Raw genomic sequence first — 25,127 nt, forward strand, 5'->3', positions numbered from 1 at the left:
CAATAAAAAGATGTGTCATACAGGCCTGGGTATGAAATTTTGCTTTACCCCTAGTCTATAATTTAGAGCTATAAATTTAATGTTCTCAAACCTTAGTTCTTCACTTGTAAAATGCATTGCACAAAGGTTAAACTGTAGAATGTATATATAATAGGAGATTATCAGTAAATATTAATTCATTTCCCTTTTTTCTCTTCTTCCACTATCTAGCCATTCCTCTTGAAATTCATTTAGTTAAGGCTCTTGTCACAGTCCCACCCACTAATCTCTTAAATATCTACATTTTCCATTTTCTCAGCTTCGAATCCATACTTCAGACTGTCACTATGTGTCTTTCTAAACCCAAAACTCGATCATTGTATTCCTACTTATAGTGCTCATAATTTGATGGTTATGTAACACCTACAGGACCAAATTCAAATATTTGGCTTCAACCTCACTTGCTATTCCCCTCTTTCTTTTCTTCCACCTATATACTTGTTTGCTGTGATTCAAATATATCAGTATTTTTCACACTTCTGTGTATTTCCATTGGCCTATATTTAACCTCGTTCTTTGTTTATTGAGTAAGGAGACAAAACATATCCAGGAAACACTTTAACAACAACAAAAATTAGAATGCCTGTCAGCATGCCACACTGAAGTAGAATTAGCATGTTATTCTGGGCTTCCCTGGTGGCTCAGAGGGTAAAGCATCTGCCTACAATGTGGGAGACCTGGGTTCAATCACTGGGTCGGGAAGATCCCCTGGAGAAGGAAATGGCAACCCAGTCCAGTACTTTTGCCTGGAAAATCCCATGGACTGAGAAGCCTGGTAGGCTACAGTCCATGGGGTCGCAAAGAGTCGGACACGAAAGAGCGACTGCACTCACTCTCAGAAGAAAGGATTAAATAAATTGCCTTCGGAATCCCTGAAATATATCAAGGATCATCCAGAGGTTCACAGAGGGAAAACACTTGTTAGATCTCTCCCATGTAGTAAGTAGTTCCTCCCCCTTTTCCCATTTCCAATTGAATTCCAGAAAAAACAGAACATACAGAGAGAATGGGGGAAGAATATTAACCTATGTAAAAATCCTGGTAATAATAATGATAGCCAATATTTATTGTGTCCCTGCTTTGTATATAGAAAATATTTACCTATCAGCATGTCCCCAGGGCTTCCCTGATAGTTCAGTTGGTAAAGAATCTGCCTGCAACGCAGAAGACCCCAGTTCAATTCCTGGGTCGGGAAGATCCACTGGAGAAGGGATAGGCTACCCACTCCAGTGTTCTTGGGCTTCCCTTGTGGCTCAGTTGGTAAAGAATCTGCCTGCAATGCAGGAGACCTGAGTTCGACCCCTGGGTTGGGAAGATCCCCTGGAGAAGGGAAAGGCTACCCACTCCAATATTCTGGCCTGGAGAATTCCATGGACTATATAGTCCATGGGATTGCAAAGAGTTGGACATGACTGAGCAACTTTCACTTCACATGTCCCCAAGTAAATTCAATTCTTCTGTGAAATTCCGTATTAATGAGTATTGGTTCCACTCAATTTATCTATACTTTTAATATAGATGAAATCTTAAAGATCTATTTATTCTCCACAACAACTGTACTCATAAAACATTCTACAGGCCTTAAGTCTCATCACCCTCCATCAGCCAATTCCAGGGGTTTTGGAGAGCTGGGATTGAAAGCATGGACTATCCTTACAGAGCAGAACAATGTAAAGTTCAGTTTGGGGACCATCTATGTTAGGGTAGTAAAGTCACCAACTTTACTTGTTAAAAGCTTGTTTTCTATATCTCAGTCCACACCCACTGAATCAAAATCTCTGTTATTAGTTCTCTCAGGTAATTGGTCTGCATGCTAAAGATTAAGAACCTCAAGTCTAGGTGGAATGTCTGTTCATCGATGTCTAGGTGACATTCCTGTTTATCAACATGTCATCACTGTGCTAGGTGCTGAAAACAAAAGGTTAACCAGGCTGACGTGGTATCCCTAATATAGAGAGGTCATGAAGTGAAGTCGCTCAGTCATGTTCGACTCTTTGCGACCCCATGGACTGTAGCCTACCAGCTCCTCTGTCTATGTGATTTTCCAGGCAAGAGTACTGGAGTGGGTTGCCATTTCTGTCATAGTTGTTATGAATTCATCTAGCATGAAAATCAAAGTCAATCTATATTTCTGTATTTTTTTCTTTTGTTAAATATCTGTTCTTTGATGAACACCATATGTAAAAAACATGCATCAAAAGTCAGTATTTTTCAAAACAATTTTGTATTCTCTGAAGTAAAGCAAGTGTAATAAGGGCATGGTAAACTAATAAGTGCTAGACCATATAGGTATTTAAATGCAGCATTCTGAGATATATAAGATAGTTTTTTTTTTTTTACTGAATTAATAATATAATTTACTGAATTATAACTATCAGTTATCAACAGGACTTATAGAAAAGTCCTGTAAGAAATATTTTTAACAGCTTAATTTCTTACCAAACATCTCTTACTCCTACAGACACACGTTTTAGATGGCAGTATTTAAAAGAATGCTTTTGGTGTTTTAAGTAGATGTGCATGCTATTTTCTTGCTCCAAGTAGGAGAAATAAGAAAATATACTTTTAGGAAACCTGCTCTACTTTGGGTATAGTCAATATGAGAAAATTTTCAGTTTGTCTCGAGTATGTAATCATTTCACTGTTGGGTATTATTGAACCATGGTTTTATTCTTTTATTTTAATACTCAGAAATATGCTTCTTTCCGTTTTCACTGTAGAACTAAAAGTGTGTTGGAAACTGCTCCAGAATGGGGACTGTGTTGTAGAGGAAAATATCGGGAAAACTGTGGAAGAGCTTCCATGAACATAAATAAGACCTGGCTCAAATGCTGTTACATGCTTTAATTTTTCTGTCTTTTATAACTACTTTCAAAAGACATTCTAAAACTTTACAGGTATTAGAGAATTCTTTGTTAATCATATTTTATTGAGACTTTTTTTCCACTTCTTATTCCAGACACATTTCAGAGTTAATTTTTCAGAGTTTTATTTTTTTACCCTGTTTTACTCTGAGACCCAAATTATCACCAAAATTCCCATAATATGTTTGATGATCATATTATATAATAGCACTCTTTGTAAAAGAAGTAGAAACATATTTAAAAGTTGAAAGTAACAATGGAAAGAGAAAGCAGCTGGATAGTATCTTACATGACATGTTGTTTCTGCCAATTAAAATTACTTGACAGAGTTAAGAAAGGTTAATGTAAAATGTAATGCTATGTAAGTAACATTTGAAGCAAAATTTCTGAAAACCTATATATCCATTTGTTCACAAATATAGCATTTCTACCATGGGCAAGCATTTACATACATATGTTTGTCTTCTCCCATCTCAAGAAGTTAATGCTCTAAAAGGAAAAATAACTACACAAGTAACTAAAATAAGGCCAGATATTGTAAGCGTTCTTTCTCAAAGGAGTGAGAGATATATTTTGGGAATTCCTGAAAAGGGCAAAAGAGGGGAGGATCACGTACTTGGGCTTAGCTTTGAGAGATGAACAAAACATTGACAGATGAACATGGGTGGAAGGTTACTTTGTAGTCTCAGTGAGCAAAAGATTTAGAGTTGTGAGGATCAGTGGCAGTCTAACTTCATTGATGAGTGTTAAGATGGGAAAAGGATAAATGACCGTTCCCACAATATGTATAACACTGTGTTAAGTGTATTGTTATTTAGTCACTAGGTCATGTCCAACTCTTTTGGAGACCCCATGGACTGTCCATAGGATTCTCCAGGCAAGAATGCTGAAGTGCAGTTGCCATTTCCTTCTCCAGGGGATCTTCCCAACCCAGGGATTAAAGCCATGTCTCCTGCATTGGCAGGTGTTTTTGTTTGTTTGTTTTACCCCTGAGCCACCAAGGAAGCCTGCTAAATGTAGTACATGTAATTTAAAAAATTGACAGGATTGCCCCTATATTTCAGAGATGAAAACTCAGAAATGGAAAAATTAGTTACCCTGCTAAGAGCACAGAGCTGTTAATTAGAGGAATCCAGATTTAAAGCCATATCCTCAAACCAGTATTATTTTTATTACTGCACAATGGTAGTGAAATATGAAGACTATAATGCAAGGCAAGGACTCTGCATTTCATTTCATGGACCATGGAGCATTATCAAAATTTTATAAGCAGTGTCGTTTCTTTAGGAAAGCAGGAGGCTGCTTCCCGGGTGAACTGGACTGGGAAAAGAGTGGGTTGAGAGAGAGAGTTCAGTTAATACTATAACATTCCAAGTGTGGTAACAATGGTATTGGTAATAGAAATGCAAAAAACACTGGCAAACTATCCCACAGGTGGAATTCATAGCACTGGTAACTAGATGTAGCAGATTAGAAATAAGAATTTTTTTAAAAAGCATTTACATTTATAAACTAGATGATTTGGAAAATTGTGATGCCATTAAACAAAACAGGAAAATCAAGGGGACTTAACTTGAAATTTGGTAAAATGTAACTGTGCTGGGCTAAGCCGCTTCAGTTGTGTCTGACTCTTTGTGACCCTGTGGACAGTAGCCTGCCAGGCTTCTCTGTCCACGGGATTCTCCTGGCAAGAATACTGGAGTGGGTGGCCATGACCTCCTCAAGGGGATCTTCCAGACCCAGGGATCTAACCCGCATCTCTTATGTCCCCTGCATTGGCAGGCAGGCTCTCTACCACTAGCACAATCGGAGAAGCCCAAAATATAACTACTTGCATCCCTTCTTAAAAATCTATAGCAATAGCTTTTATAAGAATGAATGTATAGTCAAAATTCCTCCAACAACAGGAAACTTTACCATTTTTATTTTTCAAGAGGAGAGAAGCCAGAGTGCAGACTTGGGAAATGAGTTTACCAGTGTGATCTTCAGAATCTTTGAAGTGGTCTCAAGGTACCAATGATGATAGATTGCCAATGCATTATGAATTCAGTATTTACTATAGAAAACAGAAGGCAAGCATGGAGGCTTTATTTATTATATTATTTAAAAATTAGATAGTTTGTGGGTGCATTATATTAAAGAAACCTAGGAGTTTTTATAGTCTTGATTAAATGGTATATTTCTAAAAAGGGCTTATAATAGTAAAATGAAATTGAACAATTCATTCATTTTGTGTGTTATGTCTATTACTGATATTTTTTCCTTTGGTTAGATAATACTTTCTTAATTTTTTCCCAACCCAATACTCACTTCATAGCAAAAGTGTTGTTGGGGAGAGCAAACAAGTTAAAATATGTTAAGATTTTCTGAAAATTTAGTGAAAGGTGCTAAGGTGAGGGCTTCAACTTGATAAGATGAGTAAGTCTAAGTTATTTATAATTACTAACATAAACTATTAGTTCCCTGGACAAACAGAACAAAAAAAAAATGCATTTAAATAGTCACAATCCACAAAAAAGCTATTATTTGGCTTTGAGTCATATGTAAAGGTCATTTAAACTCATAAACATGCACTTCCAGCCTAGTTAACTTGTGTTTCTAATTAATTATCATTTAGAGGTTTTAGTTTTATTTGGATTATTTTTCATCCAAGATTTTCCTGTTCCCTGTTTCCCAATTTAAGATTCAACAGACTTCATGCATTTTAAAATAATACTCACTGGAAGAAACTCTTTAAGAAAGCAATGACTAGAAATTCCTTTTTACTATTGCCAAACTTTTGTCTTTATAGAAATCAGAGTGAACTTTATGTTCCCATATTTTCTAACTCTCATACAAAGTGAAAATGTAATACACCAGACAACAAAACTCAAAATCAACTTCATGATAATGTTTCATAAAAGCAATGGGATTAGTTACAGTTGTGGATACTTTTGAAGTTCCTAAATTTTGTCTTTTAAAATTTAATCTATAAATTTAATTAAAAGACAAAAAATAAGCTTTGCAGATAAATTCAAAACTTTTTTTTGTGCACAAGTATTTTGCTTACTTTTTTCTACTAGGCTGCCCAACATTCTGCTCTTTAACTATAAGTAATTGGTTAATTTTTATTTTTTAATAAGTTATAAGAGTTACCACTGGTTGTAAAAATATGATCTGCTGTCCAGGTCAGTAAGACAATTCCTTTGATTATTCTTATTTCCTATTTTTTTTTAAAAGACTGCTGCTGAGTCACTTTAGTCGTGTCCAACTCTGTGCGACCCCATAGACGGCAGCCCACCAGGCTCCCCTGTCCCTGGGATTCTCCAGGCAAGAACACTGGAGTGGGTTGCCATTTCCTTCTCCAATGCATGAAAGTGAAAAGTGAAAGTGAAGTCGCTCAGTCCTGTCTGACCCTCAGCGACCCCATGGACTGCAGCCTACCAGGCTCCTCCGTCCATGGGATTTTCCAGGCAAGAGTACTGGAGTAGGGTGCCATTGCCTTCTCTTGTAATCAATACTTGACCATATCCTGTCCTTCTTTGGTGATATGAATACAAATATGTGACCCCATGAACTGTAGCCCACCAGGCTCCTCTGTCTGTGGGACTTTCCAGACAAGAACACTGTAGTGGGTTGCTATTTTCTTCTCCAACAAACATTACAGAGTATCTTAAAAGTTTCCGGGGACGTTTCAGAATGCTCTCAGTCTTTGTTCAAGACAGGGAATGTGTACGCATGTGTGTGCATGCGTGTATCTGTTTCTCCTACCACATTGCAGTTGGCTGCAGGGGTAATTTGGAGGAGAGATCTGTATGTTTGGCCACTTTAAACATGGAAGGTAGGCTCTCAACAGGCTCTGTGTGTCAGGTGCACTGGATGCCTGCAGCAAGCTCAGAAGCTTTCTCAGAATACCTATTCTTAGTAAATCTAGTGCATTTCCTGAATGTCCGCATCCTCATACGTCCATACAGTGTTGTATATTCTTGTGGCGTGGTATTCTTTTCTTTATTTTGAGTAGAAGAGGGAAAACTGTTTAAGAAGGAACCTGGATTTCAGCATCATATTTAATGCTTCTCCTTTCCCATCTGATAAAGTGGTTACAGTTTCTTATATCTTTATCTTAACATATCTTAAAAATCTGCTTGGTTTCTTTTCTATCTCTTATTCTGTAAATTTTGTTTTTATGAAATTCATAGAATATGGAACATCAGTTCAGTTCAGTCGCTCAGTCGTGTCTGACTCTTTGCAACCCCATGAATTGTAGCACACCACGCCTGCCTGCTGCTGCTAAGTCACTTCAGTCGTGTCCGACTCTGTGCAACCCCACAGATGGCAGCCCACCAGGCTCCGCCATCCCTGGGATTCTCCAGGCAGGAATACTGGAGTGGGTTGCCATTTCCTTCTCCAATGCATGAAAGGGAAAAGTGAAAGTGAAGTCACTCAGTCATGTCCAACTCTTTGCGACCCCATGGACTGCAGCCCACCAGGCTCCTCTATCCATGGGATTTTACAGGCAAGAGTACTGGAGTGGGTGGCCATTGCCTTCTCAACAGGCCTCCCTGTCCATCACCAACTCCTGGAGTTCACCCAGACTCATTCCATCGAGTCAGTGATTCCATCCAGCCATCTCATCCTCTGTTGTTCCCTTCTCCTGTCCCCAATCCCTCCTAGCATCAGACTCTTTTCCAATGAGTCAATTCTTTGCATGAGGTGGCCAAAGTATTGGAGTTTTAGCTTTAGCATCAGTCCTTCCAAAGAACACCCAGAACTGATCTCCTTTAGAATGGACTGGTTGGATCTCCTTGCAGTCCAAGGGACTCTCAAGAGTCTTCTCCAACACCACAGTTCAAAGGCATCAATTCTTCGGTGCTCAGCTTTCTTCACAGTCCAACTCTCACATCCATACATGACCACTGGAAAAACCATAGCGTTGACTAGATGGACCTTTGTTGGCAAAGTAATGTCTCTGCTTTTCAATATGCTGTCTAGGTTAGTCATAACTTTTCTTCCAAGGAGTAAGCGTCTTTTAATTTCGTGGCTGCAGTCACCATCTGCAGTGATTTTGGAGCCCCCAAAAATAAAGTCTGACACTGTTTACATGGAGCATAGTTATAACTAATATTTATATGATGTGGTATATTATTATTTTATGCTTTTAAAAATGATCAAACACATTTTCAGAGGCTATGGGCAGGCTGTGGGTCACAGCATGAGCTGTACCTGAAGCCTGAGGCAGAGTGTGTTGGGGCCAGATCATCTCGACTCCTAAGAGTCACTGGGTTGTATCTTTTACCAGCTCCACAGTTATCTCTTAAACTAGGTTTGGAGCTTGATAATGACATGAAATTGGACATGTGGGAGTATTTACACCGTGGAAACTGGCAAATACTACAAATCAGAGCCTTTTCTTCTGCAGAGTCAATTGTTAGATATTTACTAGCACGCCCACTGCGTGGAGCTGAAGTTTCCACAGCTATCACTTTCCTCCTTGGCACCATACCTCACGACTGCCTCATTTGTCTCTACCAAAATCAGGCTTCACATTTCGTTAGTGCTATGGCAACTCATACATGAAAAGTTAGACCAGAACATCAAGTATCATACAAGAGGCAGGCCCTGGACTTTGAAGAGAGGAAGAACACTGATATCCTCTCCCTGGTACTTACTTAAGTTACTTCTGAAGTTCTCCCATGCCCTACCCCTCACAAAAAGCCCCCAAAACCTATTGTCCCTAGAAATTGATAAACTGTACACTTAATTATATCATATATAATCACTGATACACACACAGTAAGCAATATGCTCAGACATATAGTTATGCTTATGAAAAGTAAAGTGTAATTTTTAGTGGAATAAAATATAATTTACATGTTGTGGGTAAGTACTGGGTGTCCACATATAATCCCTGAATGCACTGTAGGTTCTGGAATATACATGAAATCAAATTAGCTCAAATTCTAAGGCTGTCATACTAAGATTCCTTTGTTTTTACTACTTATATTTTGACATTTCTTCACAGTGTATGCAATTATTACCAAGTATTTGAGGTGGGAGTATTAGTGAATTCCAAAAATGTTCTAACAACAGTCAAGTCATAAAACAAATATTTTAACCCCCACACATTGCATTCATTATAGCCTGAAAAAAGTCAGTCTTATATATTAATTACTGAACGATTCTGAAACCCCTCTGGCACTTGTAAAAATTGTACAAGTTCTCTGACTTGGCAATATAATTTTCTGTACTGAGCGGAGGCATATTAGAGGTCAAAGCTGTATATGGTCTTCATGTGTAAAGTAACTATCAAAGACGAGAGTCATATGTTTGCTTTTTGTTTTACTTGTTTTTTTTTCATATATTGATTTTTATATTTCTTTCTTAAAGAAATTCTGCCCAAGCTAAACTCTACCGCGTCAGGATCCAGCGTGGATGGTTGGCATCCGTGTACCACATTATCCCTTGCCTACCCCTTCCATTTGTCTTAGTCTAGTTCTCTCTAGTCTGTTTCTCACTGATTCAGATACTGCCCATCTTGATAGACTTTTTCAAGACTGTCCTGTTTTCAGAAGTCCTTCCTTCCTGGACTGACACTAATCTTTTCTCTTCCTCACTATTTTGCCACTGAGAGTTTTTCCTATCATGTGGGCTAATAGCAGGTCTCTATTTCCTAAAGGGAAATGAATAAAGGGGGCTGCCCCAGGTGGCGCTAGTGGTAGAGAACCTGCCTGGCAATGCAGGAGATATAAGGGACGCGGGTTCTATCCCTGGATTGGGAAGATTACCTGGAGAAGAAAATGGCAATCCACTCCAGTATTCTTGCCTGGAGAATCAGAGGATCCTGGTGGGTTACAGTCCACAGGGTCGCAAAGATTCAGACATGACTGAAGCGACTTGACACATTTCTTAAAAGCAATTCATGGGGAGGGAGGAGGGAGAAGGGTTCAGGATGGGGAACACATGTATACCTGTGGCAGATTCATTTTGATATATGGCAAAACCAATACAATATTGTAAAGTTAAATAAAATTAAATTTAAAAAAAAGAAGAAAAAAAAAGTGATTCATTTCTCAAAGAGAGCTACCAATTAGTTTTTCTGTATTTCCCATACACTGAGCAATAGATCTGTGTATAACTCTAGACATGGCAGTTACACAGCCAAAAACTTTGTTTTATTGTATTTAGATTCAAAAACTATCAAGCCGACATACTCCTTGGTCATTACTATGGTTATAAAAAGAACAGTGGCTTATTTGACATCAGGTATGTTTTTCAATGCAAACTGTAGCTTATCTGAAAAACTGTATACTTCATTCTCTGGCACTTCTCCACACTTAATGCTAGACGGCTTGTCTTTCTGTGAAAAAAAGACAAGTTACTCTTGTTTAACTTGATCATATGAGGTTGATACCTGCACTATATTGGCTAGAATAGTCTATAAACTGTGCATCCAGGTAGTGAAGACACAGTATGCATATTCTTAAGGCATCAAAAAAGTAAGGGTAATCCTGATTTTTTTGAGGAAAAATTTTGATACTCTAAGTATCATCACAGAAGAGATATCATAGAAAATTGAGCTGAATTCCCTTGTGCTAATTATTGCATTGATTGAACTTAAAATCAAAGAGGTGAAAGGTCACTATTTGTATATGGAACACTCTATTTCTGCTTTATTGACTATGCCAAAGCCTTGGACTGTGTGGATCACAATAAACTGTGGAAAATTCTGAAAGAGATGGGAATACCAGACCACCTGATCTGCCTCTTGAGAAATCTGTATGCAGATCAGGAAGCAACAGTTAGAACTGGACATGGGACAACAGACTGGTTCCAAATAGGAAAAGGAGTACATCAAGGCTGTATATTGTCACCCTGCTTATTTAACTTATATGCAGAGTACATCATGACAAACGCTGGACTGGAAGAAGCACAAGCTGGAATCAAGATTGCCGGGAGAAATATTAATAACCTCAGATATGCAGATGACACCACCCTTATGGAAGAAAGTGAAGAGGAACTAAAAAGCCTCTTGATGAAAGTGAAAGTGGAGAGTGAAAAAGTTGGCTTAAAGCTCAACATTCAGAAAACAAAGATCATGGCATCTGGTCCCATCACTTCATGGGAAATAGATGGGGAAACAGTGGAAACAGTGTCAGACTTTACTTTTTTGGGCTCCAAAATCACTGCAGATGGTGATTGCAGCCATGAAATTAAAAGACACTTACTCCTTGGAAGGAAAGTTATGACCAACCTAGATAGCATATTCAAAAGCAGAGACATTACTTTGCCAACAATGGTTCGTCTAGTCAAGGCTATGGTTTTTCCTGTGGTCATGTATGGATGTGAGAGTTGGACTGTGAAGAAGGCAGAGCGCCGAAGAATTGATGCTTTTGAACTGTGGTGTTGGAGAAGACTCTTGAGAGTCCCTTGGACTGCAAGGAGATCCAACCAGTCCATTCTGAAGGAGATCAGCCCTGGGATTTCTTTGGAAGGAATGATGCTAAAGCTGAAACTCCAGTACTTTGGCCACCTCATGCGAAGAGTTGACTCATTGGAAAAGACTCTGATGCTGGGAGGGATTGGGGGCAGGAGGACAAGGGGATGACAGAGGATGAGATGGCAGGATGGCATCACTGACTCAACGGACGTGAGTCTGGGTCAACTCCAGGAGTTGGTGATGGACAGGGAGGCCTGGCGTGCTGCGATTCATGGGGTGGCAGAGTAGGACACAACTGAGCGACTGAACTGAACTGAATAGGCACTCTGGTTTACATAATAGATATAACTTTGAAAAATTGATGATTGCGTTTCTTATACCTTAATCACATCTGAATGCATAAAAAGGATCCCGTTATTTAAAATATTTTAACCAAAATTCTTTCCAATGAAAGTATTTTGCAGGATAAACAGTAAGCTTCTAACATATATACATCTACTAAATTTAGATAATTCTTGAATAAAATTTCTTAACGTGGAGCTGTTCTGCAATCCTTCTTTTTCTTACACTGGCTAGAGATCCAGCTTTTCTTCAGAAATATCTTTAATCCAGTCCCTCGATTCTCTTTTATATTAGTGTGGGCTAATATAGCTTAAACTCTCTCATCGTTCTGTTTTAACTCCGTGTCTCCTGACTCCTTGTGCAGGATCTGCTCTCAACAGCCCACAACTAGAAAGCCTGGGGAAGAAAGGTGAGGGCAAATTACAATGACTCTTACCAGCGGGAGGAAAGCTAACTTAGCTTTATTCAGTCTATGACTGCTCTTTCTTCTCCTGCTTAGCTTAGTTTGCTTTCAGTTAAGTTAGAACACAACTTTGAAAGATAAACAAGTGAGATGTAACATGAATGTAGCTGAGACTAGTGAAGATTATGGAATGTACAAAGGACATAACTATTCTGGAAGATAATTGATAAATTATAAATTTAATATTACGTTCAAAATAAATAATAAAATTGTCTTCTCTAGGCCCTAACTTGGACATTTATACATTCAATTTTGGCATATTGGAATTGTGCTGTGGTAGCTATAACATTATCAAATTCTCTAAGCATCAATAATACTTTGAGGTTGTTGCATGAAGTTGTGTCTCAAAGTAGGATTGAGAATCAGTATTAGTAATATACACAAGTATAATGTATTGAGGAAACAAGTACACTCATCTCCAACCCCAATGCCTATCACCCTTGCCTTGGAGAAGGACTTCATCAGCTTCTGTCTAGACTAGAGCTGTCATCTCTTCACTGGCCTTGCGTCTTAGCAATCCATCTCTTACGCTATTAACAGAAACATCTTCCTAAGCCGTTCAGTGGCTCCTGTCTCCTATAGGATAAAAACCTAAATTCAACTAGCCACATAAGGTTTTCATGATTTGGTTATGCTATGTTTATTGTTTTTTCTCTTGGCAGTTCACCTTGTATACGCTACAAGCACAGCAAACCAAGCCCCAAATGCCACGGTATTTTATGCTTTTTCTCTTTCTCTATATTTTATGCTTTGTCACTTTCTCTCTCTTGCCTAATTTTTCCTGTATCACTACTATCTTGCTACAAACTTTCACGATTTTGTAGAACAGATGTTGAGGAAAGGCAAGACGGTTTATGTAAGAGGAAAACCATAGCCATTTACTATATAGCTCTTTGAGAAATAAGCAGGTCGACATCATTTTTTTTGATCTTCAAAATTATATGATGGGGTTCAAAAACCAAGTTGTTTTTTTTTTTAAAGAAGTTATACTACAGTCCTAAAATAAAGCTGATCATTTTCATTGAAGAGATACTTTTAAAACCTGCCTTTGTGAACTTTGACCACCCTCAAATACCTGTTGTATACAGAATACTTTTATTAGTATCATTGTCTAATTACAGCAATAATCCCATAAGGGATGGGTTGAGCAGGGCATGACTTTTCAAGGATGGGGAGGAAATATTAGAATCTTCATGAAATATGTGCAGTTTTAAAAACTCCTAGTAATTCTGAAATCTTTTTCCCTGAAGGATGTTCAAAAATGCCTGCCCCATCCCCAACACCTAGCCTATCATTCTGAGAATCACTGGTTAAAGAAAAAGTACAAACCCAAAATAAAGAATTAGTCTGAGTGAATACTTTGAAAATATATAATGGTGAGATTCCTCAGGGATCACTAAAATGATCACAGTTAGTCAACATTTTCTAACAGTAAGAATATGTGGTGAAAATTCCAAGTTTACAGATTATGCTACCATCTTTAAATTAGTAAAATAAGCTAATGATGATAAGATTCTGGAAGAGATAATATGTGTATATACCTAAGTCAAAAACTGGCAGATGAGTTTTCTCATGAGTTTGCAGTAAAATTTAAATTATATTTATAAGACAAAGGGCTCTGAACAATAACTTCCTCATGAAAAAGCATCAAGCAATCACTCTGGATGTCTTCCTAAAGATATTAATATATACTTTTAGTCAAGAGACCAATAAAGTAATGGGCATCATCAGGAAGAAAGTAAGACACAAAACAGAACATATTATAATAGTTCTGTGTAAACAACATGGTATATTTACATCTGGAAGACAGATGTTATCCTCTTTGCTTAGCACGAATAGGGACTACACAGTACAATGGAAGCATCCTAGAATTAGAATGAATGAATGATGTAAGATTCATGCTAAAAAATCTGGGCTATGATCTAGATAAATAAATGTTTATTAAGATGAACTATATTCAGTGTCTATAAAATCATAAAAATATGGAGAAGCAGAATAGAGACTTGTTAGTCAACTTATGAAATATTAGAACTAGCATGCACCTAAAGCCTTAATGCTCTAGGAGCAAGGCAGAAAAATAGATGTGCTATACTACACAGCAAACAGGAAACATATGTAAGTTGTTACACATATAAGTACTGCATGCTAAAAATATAAACAGGTTCAAGAGAGGTTTAGCCAAAACTAAAAATGAAACCTATAACTGATTAGAAAACTAGAGATGTTTGGAATCAAACATGGAGCTGATTGAGTTGGCATAATAAAATATGATCTGAGATGAACTATAGTTTGAATAAACCATGGAATTTTGTGCTTCTTATCTAATTAGATGATCTCCAAAAATGTAATGAAAATTAAAGGAAAATTTAACAAATACTTCTGGTTAATCAATCTTTACCCTTAGGTTCTTCTAATGTTTAGCATGATTAAGACACACATTAATTCTTTGAATCCTGGAGTATTAACAATTTACATTTGCTGATTTAAAGTATGACACACTAGTTAACATGGGGTTTATGCATTATTCTGTCCTTCAGCACTTAATGAGAGTCTGCCAAGTACAAAGCCTTATAATAAGTACTAGAGATTTGTAGAAGTTGTAAGGTAATCTCCTCAAATAGCTTGTAAGTCAGATTTAAAAAATAGGCTAAAATTATGAGGAACAATAAAATAGAGGTGATTGCTTTTGTAGTATAGCAATGCATTCTTAAAGTAAAATAGATGATGACAGATTAGAAAACTGTAAAAAATTATGGAGAAACTTGAATTTTAATTTGGCTTTGAAAGAAATATGTTGCTAAATGGAAGCTGTTAAAATACTGATTCCTAAGCCTCCCCTCAAACCTATTGGATCAGACTTTCTTAGGAGTAGGAACTGGGCGTTTGAAAATTTTTAAAGAGTTTGTCATGTGATTCCATGCAGCCAGTCCATGAGGCAATATTTGGAAAATACTGAAACAGAGACTCTATGTAATTACGGGAACTGGTGGGCAGATGCAAGAAAAGTTTCTGGCAATTTGTATGGGAGAGAAAGACAATGAGCAAATCAGTTTGGAGCCAAAGGCCCATGTAAGTTGTAGAGGAACAATGGGAGAAAATTGTACAAGTAGGCTGGAGTCAAATTTTGGAGGGCATTGAATTCCAAGAAAAAGAGGCTTTATTTTGTTTTGCTTTTAATAGGGTATACCACTGAAAGTTTGGAAGCAAAAGAATAACCATTATAACATGTCCTTTATGAATCAGTTCAGTTCAGTTTAGTCGCTCAGTCGTGTCTGACTCTTTGCGACCCCATGAATCACAGCACACCAGGCCTCCCTGTCCATCACCATCTCCCGGAGTTCACTCAGACTCATGTCCATCGAGTCGGTGATGCCATCCAGCCATCTCATCCTCTGTCGTCCCCTCTTTCTTCTGCCCCTAATCCCTCCCAGCATCACAGTCTTTTCCAATGAGTCAACTCTTTACATGAGGTGGCCAAAGTACTGGTGTTTCAGCTTTAGAATCATTCCTTCCAAAGAACACCCAGGGCCGATCTCCTTCAGAATGGACTGGTTGGATATCCTTGCAGTCCAAGGGACTCTCAAGAGTCTTCTCCAACACCACAGTTCAAAAGCATCAATTCTTCAAATTAGAGATACCAAGGGAACATTTCATGCAAAGATGGGCTCGATATAGGACAGAAATGGTATGGACCTAACAGAAGCAGAAGATATTAAGAAAAGGTGGCAAGAATACACAGAAGAACTGTACAAAAAAGATCTTCACGACCAAGATAATCACAATGGTATGATCACTCATCTAGAGCCAGACATCCTGGAATGTGAAGTCAAGTGGGCCTTAGAAAGCATCACTATGAACAAAACTAGTGGAGGTGATGGAATTCCAGTTGAGCTCTTTCAAATCCTGAAAGATGATGCTGTGAAAGTGCTGCATTCAATATGCCAGCAAATTTGGAAAACTCAGCAGTGGCCACAGGACTGGAAAAGGTCAGTTTTCATTCCAGTCCCAAAGAAAGGCAATGCCAAACTACCACACAATTGCACTCATCTCACACGCTAATAAAGTAATGCTCCAAATTCTCCAATCCAGGCTTCAGCAATACGTGAACCGTGAACTTCCAGATGTTCAAGCTGGCTTTAGAAAAGGCAGAGGAACCAGAGATCAAATTGCCAACATCTGCTGGATCATCGAAAAAGGAAGAGAGTTCCAGAAAAACATTGATTTCTGCTTTATTGACTATGCCAAAGCCTTTGACTGTGTGGATCACAATAAACTGTGGAAAATTCTGAAAGAGATGGGAATACCAGACCACCTGACCTTTATGAATAAAAATAGGTAAATATAAAGTCAGAGAGACTGAAGAGTGGTCTGGTTAAGAACTAGTTTAGGTACAAATAATGAAGCACTGGACTAAAGTAATGGTAATGGAAATGGAAGAGAAGTACTAGACACAAACTTTGTAATACAAAAAGGGCAAATGTGATTATTTCTGGTACAGTTTCAGGTAGCTGGACTGCCTTTTTATAGTTTCAGTATCTTTCTCTGTAAATTCATATTTTAAAAATTTCTTTTACTTTCCATTTTCATTCTGTTGAAAACATAACTACTCAGTATTAATAAAAGTCTTTGTTAAGACTGCTAGCAAAGAATGAGTGCCTAAGACTTATTAAGAACCAATCACCAAAATGGCTTTAAATCATGCTTTAATTTTTCAATGCTGATTACCAGTATGATCTAAAAACCAAGTGTTTAGAATTGTCTTATTGCCTGGGTGGCAGAATATTTAAATATAAATTAAAGAGGGAAGATTACATTATATACATGCCAGCAAAACTTCATAGGACGTAACAAAGTCAAAATAGAGGGATAATGTGGATATGTGGTTCATCTTCTAAGCTGGTGTCTCTGTGAATTACGTGAAACCTACTTGACTCCTAGAGCTAGTTGTAAGCAAAGTGTGAAAGAAAGTGTCCATAATTTCTCCCTTTTGTGACCATTTCCTCTTTCATTCTTGGTGTCCTTATACTTATTCCATTAGCACAGTCACATTTTGCTCTCAGAGAAGATATAGACACTTACAACACATATGAATTTATGTCTCTGCGTTATGTCTCCCTGGTATATTTGTATTTTGAGCCTTCTCTCTAGTCTTATGTAATAAAAAATTTGGCTTCCTTTGGAATGTATTTGAGGCTTCAGGAAAAGTCAGAAAATGGGAGAGAGTTTTTAGGCAGTAGGAAGAGATTATTTTCTATTTCACATAAAAATCTGATATTTACCTCACATCTACTGGTATTATGGTATCTGTACTTGTGATAATTTTGGAGCCATTTTTAGAACATAGTAAAGTGTTGTATTTGGCAGATGTACATATTTTACATCTGCCAAACATAAAGAATTCTTTCTGAATAAAAGTATAGAACCTACAAAGATAACAGGGCAAGCAAAGTATTTCCTTCTGGCTGATTGAGGGAATATGCTTTCCCTGGTGCAAAGAGGAAAATTGGCTCCTTTATGTTCCAGAGAGACTGTAAATGATAAGGAAAAGGTCAATAAATTGGTATAGAAATTTAATTCTGTGTAATACAGTTCAGTGGTGTTCCTATGACATTACTCAGTAATATGCCAGTGGAATCATCCTATTTGTTGCACAACTGAATAGTTTGCTTCTAATCCTGGCATAGTTCTAACCCTGCTGAAACAAGCTGTTGTAACTTAAATTCTTTCAAAACAAAACACTGCCATCACTGTACCACAAGCCAATGTACTTTCTAAAGATTTTCTAGTGTTTCATTTATTTTCTTAAAAAATTTCCGAATGAAGGACACGATTCTTTTTACCTAACCCAACAAGTTATTTAAGTGGTTTTCCACATCATTATACAATAGATATAGGAGTGATAAAAACCATAATTGATTTACCCTCCCACCCCCCAGTGATGATGATAGTGTGGAATCAATTCTCTGGTTGCGGAACATTTCAGTTACATTCGATACTAACAATTATGCAATCATGTGGAACTGTTTTGAGTTTCATGCTGGTTTGATGGGAATTACACTTTCTGGGTTTTGGTAATAATTTATGTACTTGTGTTTCTTTTTTGCTGGCTTTGATTTGATTAGTTTTCTAATTTCTTTTAGTGTATTCCAAGGTTCTGTCTTAGATCTATTATTTAACAGTTATAGAGCATGCTTTTTTAGGATAATGTGATCCAAAGACAAGATTAGCATTATCAACCACATGTATCAATTGTGTTATCTTACAATAGTGAATTCTAGGGTTCCTGGGAAAAGTAAGAGAATCTGGAACCTGCTAGAGGTCACCACCTCCACAAAGTCTTTTGTACCACCTATCCAAGTGACATCCTATAAAGAAACACAGGGAAAATGAACTTACTTTTTTCCCAACTCAAACACTGAACTATTGCCACTCTGCAGCGAAGTCAGCACGTGCACAGCATACCAACCTAATGGTCCTAATCCAGCACTAGCCTGAAAATAAAATCTGTCTTCATGTTAAGCAGTCACTTTGCTTAACAAATTTATTTCAATCTAAGATAATTTGGTGTTTGTTTTACTATAACTTTTGAGAAGTCAATTTTAAACAGCATGTACACATTACTAAAGATCACCTGCTTATGTTTCAGGTTGACACCTGGAAACAAAATATTGTCAGTTACAAATCCTTAAGCAAATACATCTTATATAATTTTCACATCTTGATAAAACTTGGTTCATATATAAGTTCCACATGTAAGTTGTTTATAAGAAAATAAATGACTCATAAATCATCTTAAAAATTAATTTAAGACTGACACAGACTTAAAGTAGTAGTATATGAGTCTTTTGTCTTCTTATAAGCAATTTATTTACAGTGGTCTATATAAGATTTATGATACTCTGCTTTTGGACACATTTGCTTTAAATAATTAATCCTTGATTAGAGGTAAATATATCATTCTTTTCACTGAGTACTGTCTATAAATAAACTGCTACTTCTTTCAGAGACACTTTGAAAATTAAACATAATTCCATTTCTACTTGAAGGAGAGGAACATTAAAATTAGTTTAATTATCAAAATATTTCATATTTGGTTCTAAAAAATTATATACAATTTATAAGCATTATTTTATTTCATTCTAAATCTCAGACCAATAAATCATTTGGCTTTTAATAGCACAACAATTTTTATTCCCTTTCTTAGAGTCAGAACAGTAAAAACATCTTTCTTTTTATAGTCAAAGACAAAACAGTGACTTATGGATTAAATTACTAGCTGTCACTAAAAATTCAAAAAACTTAAAGCTTTGATTTCGCTAAAAGCGGACTAAAATTAGTTGAGGTGCTCATTTATAACAACTATTGGCATCAGTTGGTGCTAGTGGTAAAGAATCTGCCTGCCAATGCAGGAGATGCAAGAGATGCAGGTTTGGTCCCTGGGTCGGAAAGATTTCCTAGACTAAATAATGGCAACCCACTCCAGTATTCTTGCCCGGAAAATTCCATGGACAAGGTAGCCTGGTGGGCTACAGTCCAGGAGGTCACAAAGAGTTGGACATGACTGAGCACACACACACACATTGGCATAAATGAATAAACTAATCTTAATCACAAAGAACTTGTCATGAAGAAGTTACACCTTTATTTTATTTTTTTAAATTTTATTTTATTTTTAAACTTTACAAATTGTGTTAGTTTTGCCGAATATCAAAATCAATCCACCACAGGTATACATGTGTTCCCCATCCTGAACCCTCCTCCCTCCCCATACTATCCCTCTGGGTCGTCCCAGTGCACTAGCCCCAAGCATCCAGTATCGTGCATCGAACCTGGACTGGCAACTCGTTTCATACATGATATTATACATGTTTCAATGCCCTTCTCCCAAATCTTCCCACCCTCTCCCTCTGCAACAGAGTCCATAAGACTGTTCTATACATCAGTGTCTCTTTTGCTGTCTTGTACACAGGGTTATTGTTACCATCTTTCTAAATTCCATATATATGCGTTAGTATATTGTATTGGTGGTTTTCTTTCTGGCTTACTTCACTCTGTATAATAGGCTCCAGTTTCATCCACCTCATTAGAACTGATTCAAATGTATTCTTTTTAATGGCTGAGTAATACTCCATTGTGTATATGTACCACAGCTTTCTTATCCATTCATCTGCTGATGGACATCTAGGTTGCTTCCATGTCCTGGCTATTATAAACAGTGCTGCGATGAACACTGGGGTGAAGTTACGCCTTTAAAAGTAGTTGATAACAGCAATAATATGACTGAGAAGCTATTGGCTAAAATATATTACCATAATAATTAGCAAATTCAAAATGAAAAATAATTGTAAGGAAAGAACTGAGGACTACCTAGCCACTTCAATCCAAAGAATTCTCATTTCCACAGCACGATTAAAGAGTCCATTGATCCCGGTTTATCAGCAGATGATGGTATTGAATAGAAAGAGTAATTATACACGTTTCAGTATCACTCCCACAAGTAAAATTTAAGCCCTGCATACAACTGTAATCAAACTGAGACCTTCTGACTCATTCATCTTTTGAAGACCTTGGGATTGTGATCAGAGTATGGATAATGACGACATTCCAGGATGTGACAGTAGACTACAGATTAAAGGGTTAGAGGAGTACATGTGAGGCCACTTCAAGTGATACTGACAGATACTTTCCTTTAACACTGTGAATACTGGGAATGATGAGTAAATATGAAAACTGTAAAAAACACTAACATTACTGCCATATTTTTAAAAGTCCAATATCACGCAGAATTCTTTGGTGCTATGCAAAATTATTTTTTATTACTAACAAACATTTCTGTCAACTTTATACATCTAGCATAGCCAGAATTTTATTGTGAATTTAGATCACAGAGTGATTTGCTTATGCAAAATTCAAGAACAAGATACAGAGAACTGCCATCGCTTCAAACTTCACAAAACTTAAACACGTTATCATTCCCACCCTAACTTTTTCTCATGTGCGCATTCTCAAAATTAGCCAGGTTTACAATGATCCTTGACTTCTCTAATTCCCTATTCTTCTCTCTTGGCCTCAACATCTATTGGGCCTAGAACCTGAGGAAATGGGCAGAGTAAGAAGGATGAGTAAATGAGATAGAAATAATCTGAACCATTGCTGTGAAGTGTATGTTGAGAAACTGTGTTCTATTATATTGAGTGAAAGATGCTAGGTTAGATAACAAGGTGGTTCATTCCGGTATTATGCTCCACTTCCTAGAAAGTAAATATAGCATATAGGCATTGAGAAGGGAATCATCCAGAAAGAATGGAAATAAATGCTTCCAGGAACTCAGCAACTAGCCAGGAGAAATTCCAGGATGTAAAAACATCAGGAACTATCTGGAGTGACATGGGGTGTATTTGTTGTGTTTGTCTTTGTGTCTGAGATGGTTACCAATAATTCAATATGAATACAAACTTTATTTATTTGTTTTTGGCTAGATGTAAAAGTGAAAAGTCTGAGACTGTTTTCTAGCTATAGTTTTGTAGAGAAGATAAGTATTTTTAGAGAGGGTTAAAAAAAATCTAATTCAGGAAGGAAGCCAAGAAGAAAAAAACTAAAGAAGCTTGGAAATCTAAACTATCTTTAAGAATTTGGTGAATTTAATAAACAGTGACAGGTTTAAAAGACATTTGCTCCTTGGAAGAAAAGCTATGACAAACCTAGACAGCATATTAAAAAGCAGAGTCATCACTTTGCCGACAAAGGTCCATATAGTGAAAGCCATGATTTTTCCAGTAGTCATGTATGGATGTGAGAGTTGGACCATAAAGAAGGCTGAGCACCAAAGAACTGATGCTTTTGAATTGTGGTGCTAGAGAAGACTCTTGAGAGTCCCTTGGACAGCAAGGAGATCAAATAAGTCAATCCTAAAGGAAATCAACACTGAATATTTGTTGGAAGGACTAATGCTGAAGCTGAAGCTCCAGTACTTTGGCAGACTGATACAAAGAGCTGACTCATTGGAAAAGACATTGATGCTGGCAAAGATTGAAGGCAAAAGGAGAAAGGGGCAGCAGAGGATAAGATGATTAGACAGCATCACTGACTCAATGGACGTGAATCTGAGCAAACTCCAGGAGACAGTGCAGGACAGAGCAGATTGGCGTACCACAGTCCATGGGGTCACAAGGAGTTGGTTGGACACAACTTAGCAACTGAACAACAATTTCTCTTACCTCATCATTTAAAAACTAGATGAAATTGTAGAAGGATTCTATTAATCAGATTAGAATAGCAAATTGTATTTCTTCAGTTTTAACACTATGTGATTTATATTTTAATTTACATTTATTTTAATACATTTTCAATCTGCATATACCACTTAAGATCATTTTGAAATTTATTTATCCTCAAATAATGCTTTAAAAATAATTAATTTGAAGATATATTATAAAATAATCATGTGTTAGAAGGGAATATTTGATACTTATTTACATAAAATATGAATCATTATACTAAACTTTATAAAATAATCTTGAAAATATAGTCGTGTCTGACTCTTTGTGACCCCAATGGATAGTCCATGCAATTCTCTAGGCCAGAATCCTGGAGTGGGTAGCCTTTCCCTTCTCTAGAGGATCTTCCCAACCTAGAGATCAAACCCAGGTCTCCCACATTGCAGGCAGATCCTTTACCAGCTGAGCCACAAGGGAAGCCCGAAATAAAATTTCTTTTTGATAGGCACACTTTTTACTATATCAATATTCTAAAATAATGAAATGATTAAAAATATTATTAAGGAAGACAGATTATATTACTGTAGTTTATGGCCTATATTAAGGGAAATAATGAGCAGTATTCTGTCTTGGGCTAACTATATTGATCTAGTTAGGGAGAGGGTGGGAAGATTTGGAAGAATGGCATTGAAACATGTAAAATATCATGTAAGAAACGAGTTGCCAGTCCAGGTTTGATGCACGATACTGGATGCTTGGGGCTAGTGCACTGGGACGACCCAGAGGGATGGTATGGGGAGGGAGGAGGGAGGAGGGTTCAGGATGGGGAACACACGTATACCTGTGGCGGATTCATTTTGATATTTGGCAAAACTAATACAATTATGTAAAGTTTAAAAATAAAATAAAATTAAAAAAATAAAAAATAAAAATAAAAAACTGGTTTTAGGTAAGTAATATAACTAATGGAGATTCTGGAATCCATGTGTATGATGTATGACTGAAGAAACTACAGATGCTTTGCCTTGGTATGACCAATGTCTTAATCTCTTTGAAGCGCTGTTATATGGAAAAAGTATTGATTATCTTGCAGAATTTTAGAGGATATATCTGAGAGTATGTAGTAATACCTAGGATCAGAGCTATCTGATAAGTGTAATGAGGCACTTCAGCAGTTGCTAATCTATAATACATTAATGTGAGTATATAGACAGAAAGATACAACAATAGACAAAACAAGATAGCCAATATAGGGTAAAGGAGAGGGAGGCACTGTATCAGTTGAAAAATGTAATGACTTTCATTACAATGTAATGAACAATGTAATATTTAATAACTAATGTTGAAAAAGTTAGCTAGCTATTTTCAGGAACAAAATATCAGTTTAGAGTTCCATCTCAAACCATGTGCCAAAATTAATTCCAAAAGAATTTAAGAGATATATTTTAAACTTAAATTACAAAAGCAAGAAATAAATGTATTTCAGATAGTAGAATGGAAAAATACTTTTAAGCATAAAAAACAATATCATAAATTATCAAGAAAGACTGATACATATGGCTACACAAAATTAAGCATCTTAAAATAAATGTATAGATTAGGATAGTGCAGGATTAGAGAAAGAGTGAGAATTAGGAATAGAATGAGGGATGTTGACAGTGCCATAATATTCAGAGAATGTTTATGACTATTGGAAATAGGCACTTACCCTGGTTTAGGCACTTATGAGGTCACTGCTGGCCTTGAAGAGATAAAGCCATTAAGCAGATTAAAAGTTAGGATGCAAGTGTTAAATTGAGGAAAAGTGAACAAATTTAGTCTATATGTTCAAGAAATTTGGTGTTAAGTGAAAAGGGAGCTGCTGCTAAGTCGCTTCAGTTGTGTCTGACTCTGTGTGACTCCATAGACCGCAGCCTACCAGGCTCCCCCGTCCCTGGGATTCTCCAGGCAAGAACACTGGAGTGGGTTGCCATTTCCTTCTCCAATGCCTGAAAGTGAAAAGTGAAAGTGAAGTCGCCCAGTTATGTCCAACTCTTCGCGACCCCATGGACTGCAGCCCATCAGGCTCCTCCGTCCATGGGATTTTCCAGGCAAGAGTACTGGAGTGGGGAAAAGGGGGCAGGGCAGTCTTTTGAAAAGATTTCAGAGTTAGAGGCATGAACATTTTATTCATCTGGCCCATAGGCACAAAGCTTAGTGCACATGAAAACATCAAGTACTTATAATGTATTTAAAACTTTGAAACTTAGACACTGACAGTAAAATTTGACAGGAAAATTAAAAACTAGAGATTATCAAATATTTAACTTATAAAATATATTATGCCAACTTCTTTATTTATTAAATTTAATAATACTTTTTCATAACATACAAAAACAATCAGATAATTTTTTTCTTTGCAAGAATTCCCTAGAAAGTACAATATTTGCAGAAATGAGTTTTCAAAAATAGCAAATGATAAATAAAATGAGTTACTTTAGACCAAGTAATTTCAAAAGAAAATCTATATAAAAGTTTTAAATAGTTATACTGTATCTAATGAAAATTATGGACGTATTTTGCCATTTGATTATAAAAATATGCTTTCAAAAATAAAAAATCAGTGTACAAAAATCAAAGCAGTGCTAACACATATCTTAGACTTACTCTTTAATTAAAGCCATAATAACATTAAATTAGTAACGAAGTTGATCAAGCCTAAATATTTTACGTGCTTTACTATTTACTTATATAAGTTAATTATAATTTGCAACTTGATGTTTTAAAATATCATTAAGAAAATTTCC

At 36.7% G+C, this 25,127-nt stretch overlaps 2 protein-coding genes across 13 annotated transcripts in view; one reads left to right on the forward strand and one right to left on the reverse strand.

The window, feature by feature from the left end:
• Positions 1-25,127, reverse strand: part of FAM227B (family with sequence similarity 227 member B) — a 212,654-nt gene that overhangs the window by 97,927 nt on the left and 89,600 nt on the right. The window contains exon 12 of one of the 12 annotated variants that reach the window (XM_086320835.1): positions 10,033-10,239. The exons of the other annotated variants lie outside the window; for them this stretch is intronic. Coding sequence (XP_086176961.1) covers positions 10,238-10,239 — 2 coding nt within the window. The 3' untranslated portion in view covers positions 10,033-10,237. Of the gene's footprint in view, positions 1-10,032; positions 10,240-25,127 lie in introns of those variants that run through there. 12 annotated transcript variants of the gene reach the window in all.
• FGF7 (fibroblast growth factor 7) overlaps positions 1-25,127 on the forward strand; it is a 61,694-nt gene that overhangs the window by 27,463 nt on the left and 9,104 nt on the right. The window lies entirely within an intron of this gene.

Source organism: Bos grunniens, chromosome 10 (genome assembly GCF_055505025.1).
Source record: "Bos grunniens cultivar Pamir isolate PY7600 chromosome 10, Bosgru_T2T1.0, whole genome shotgun sequence".
Classification (NCBI taxonomy): domain Eukaryota; kingdom Metazoa; phylum Chordata; class Mammalia; order Artiodactyla; family Bovidae; genus Bos; species Bos grunniens.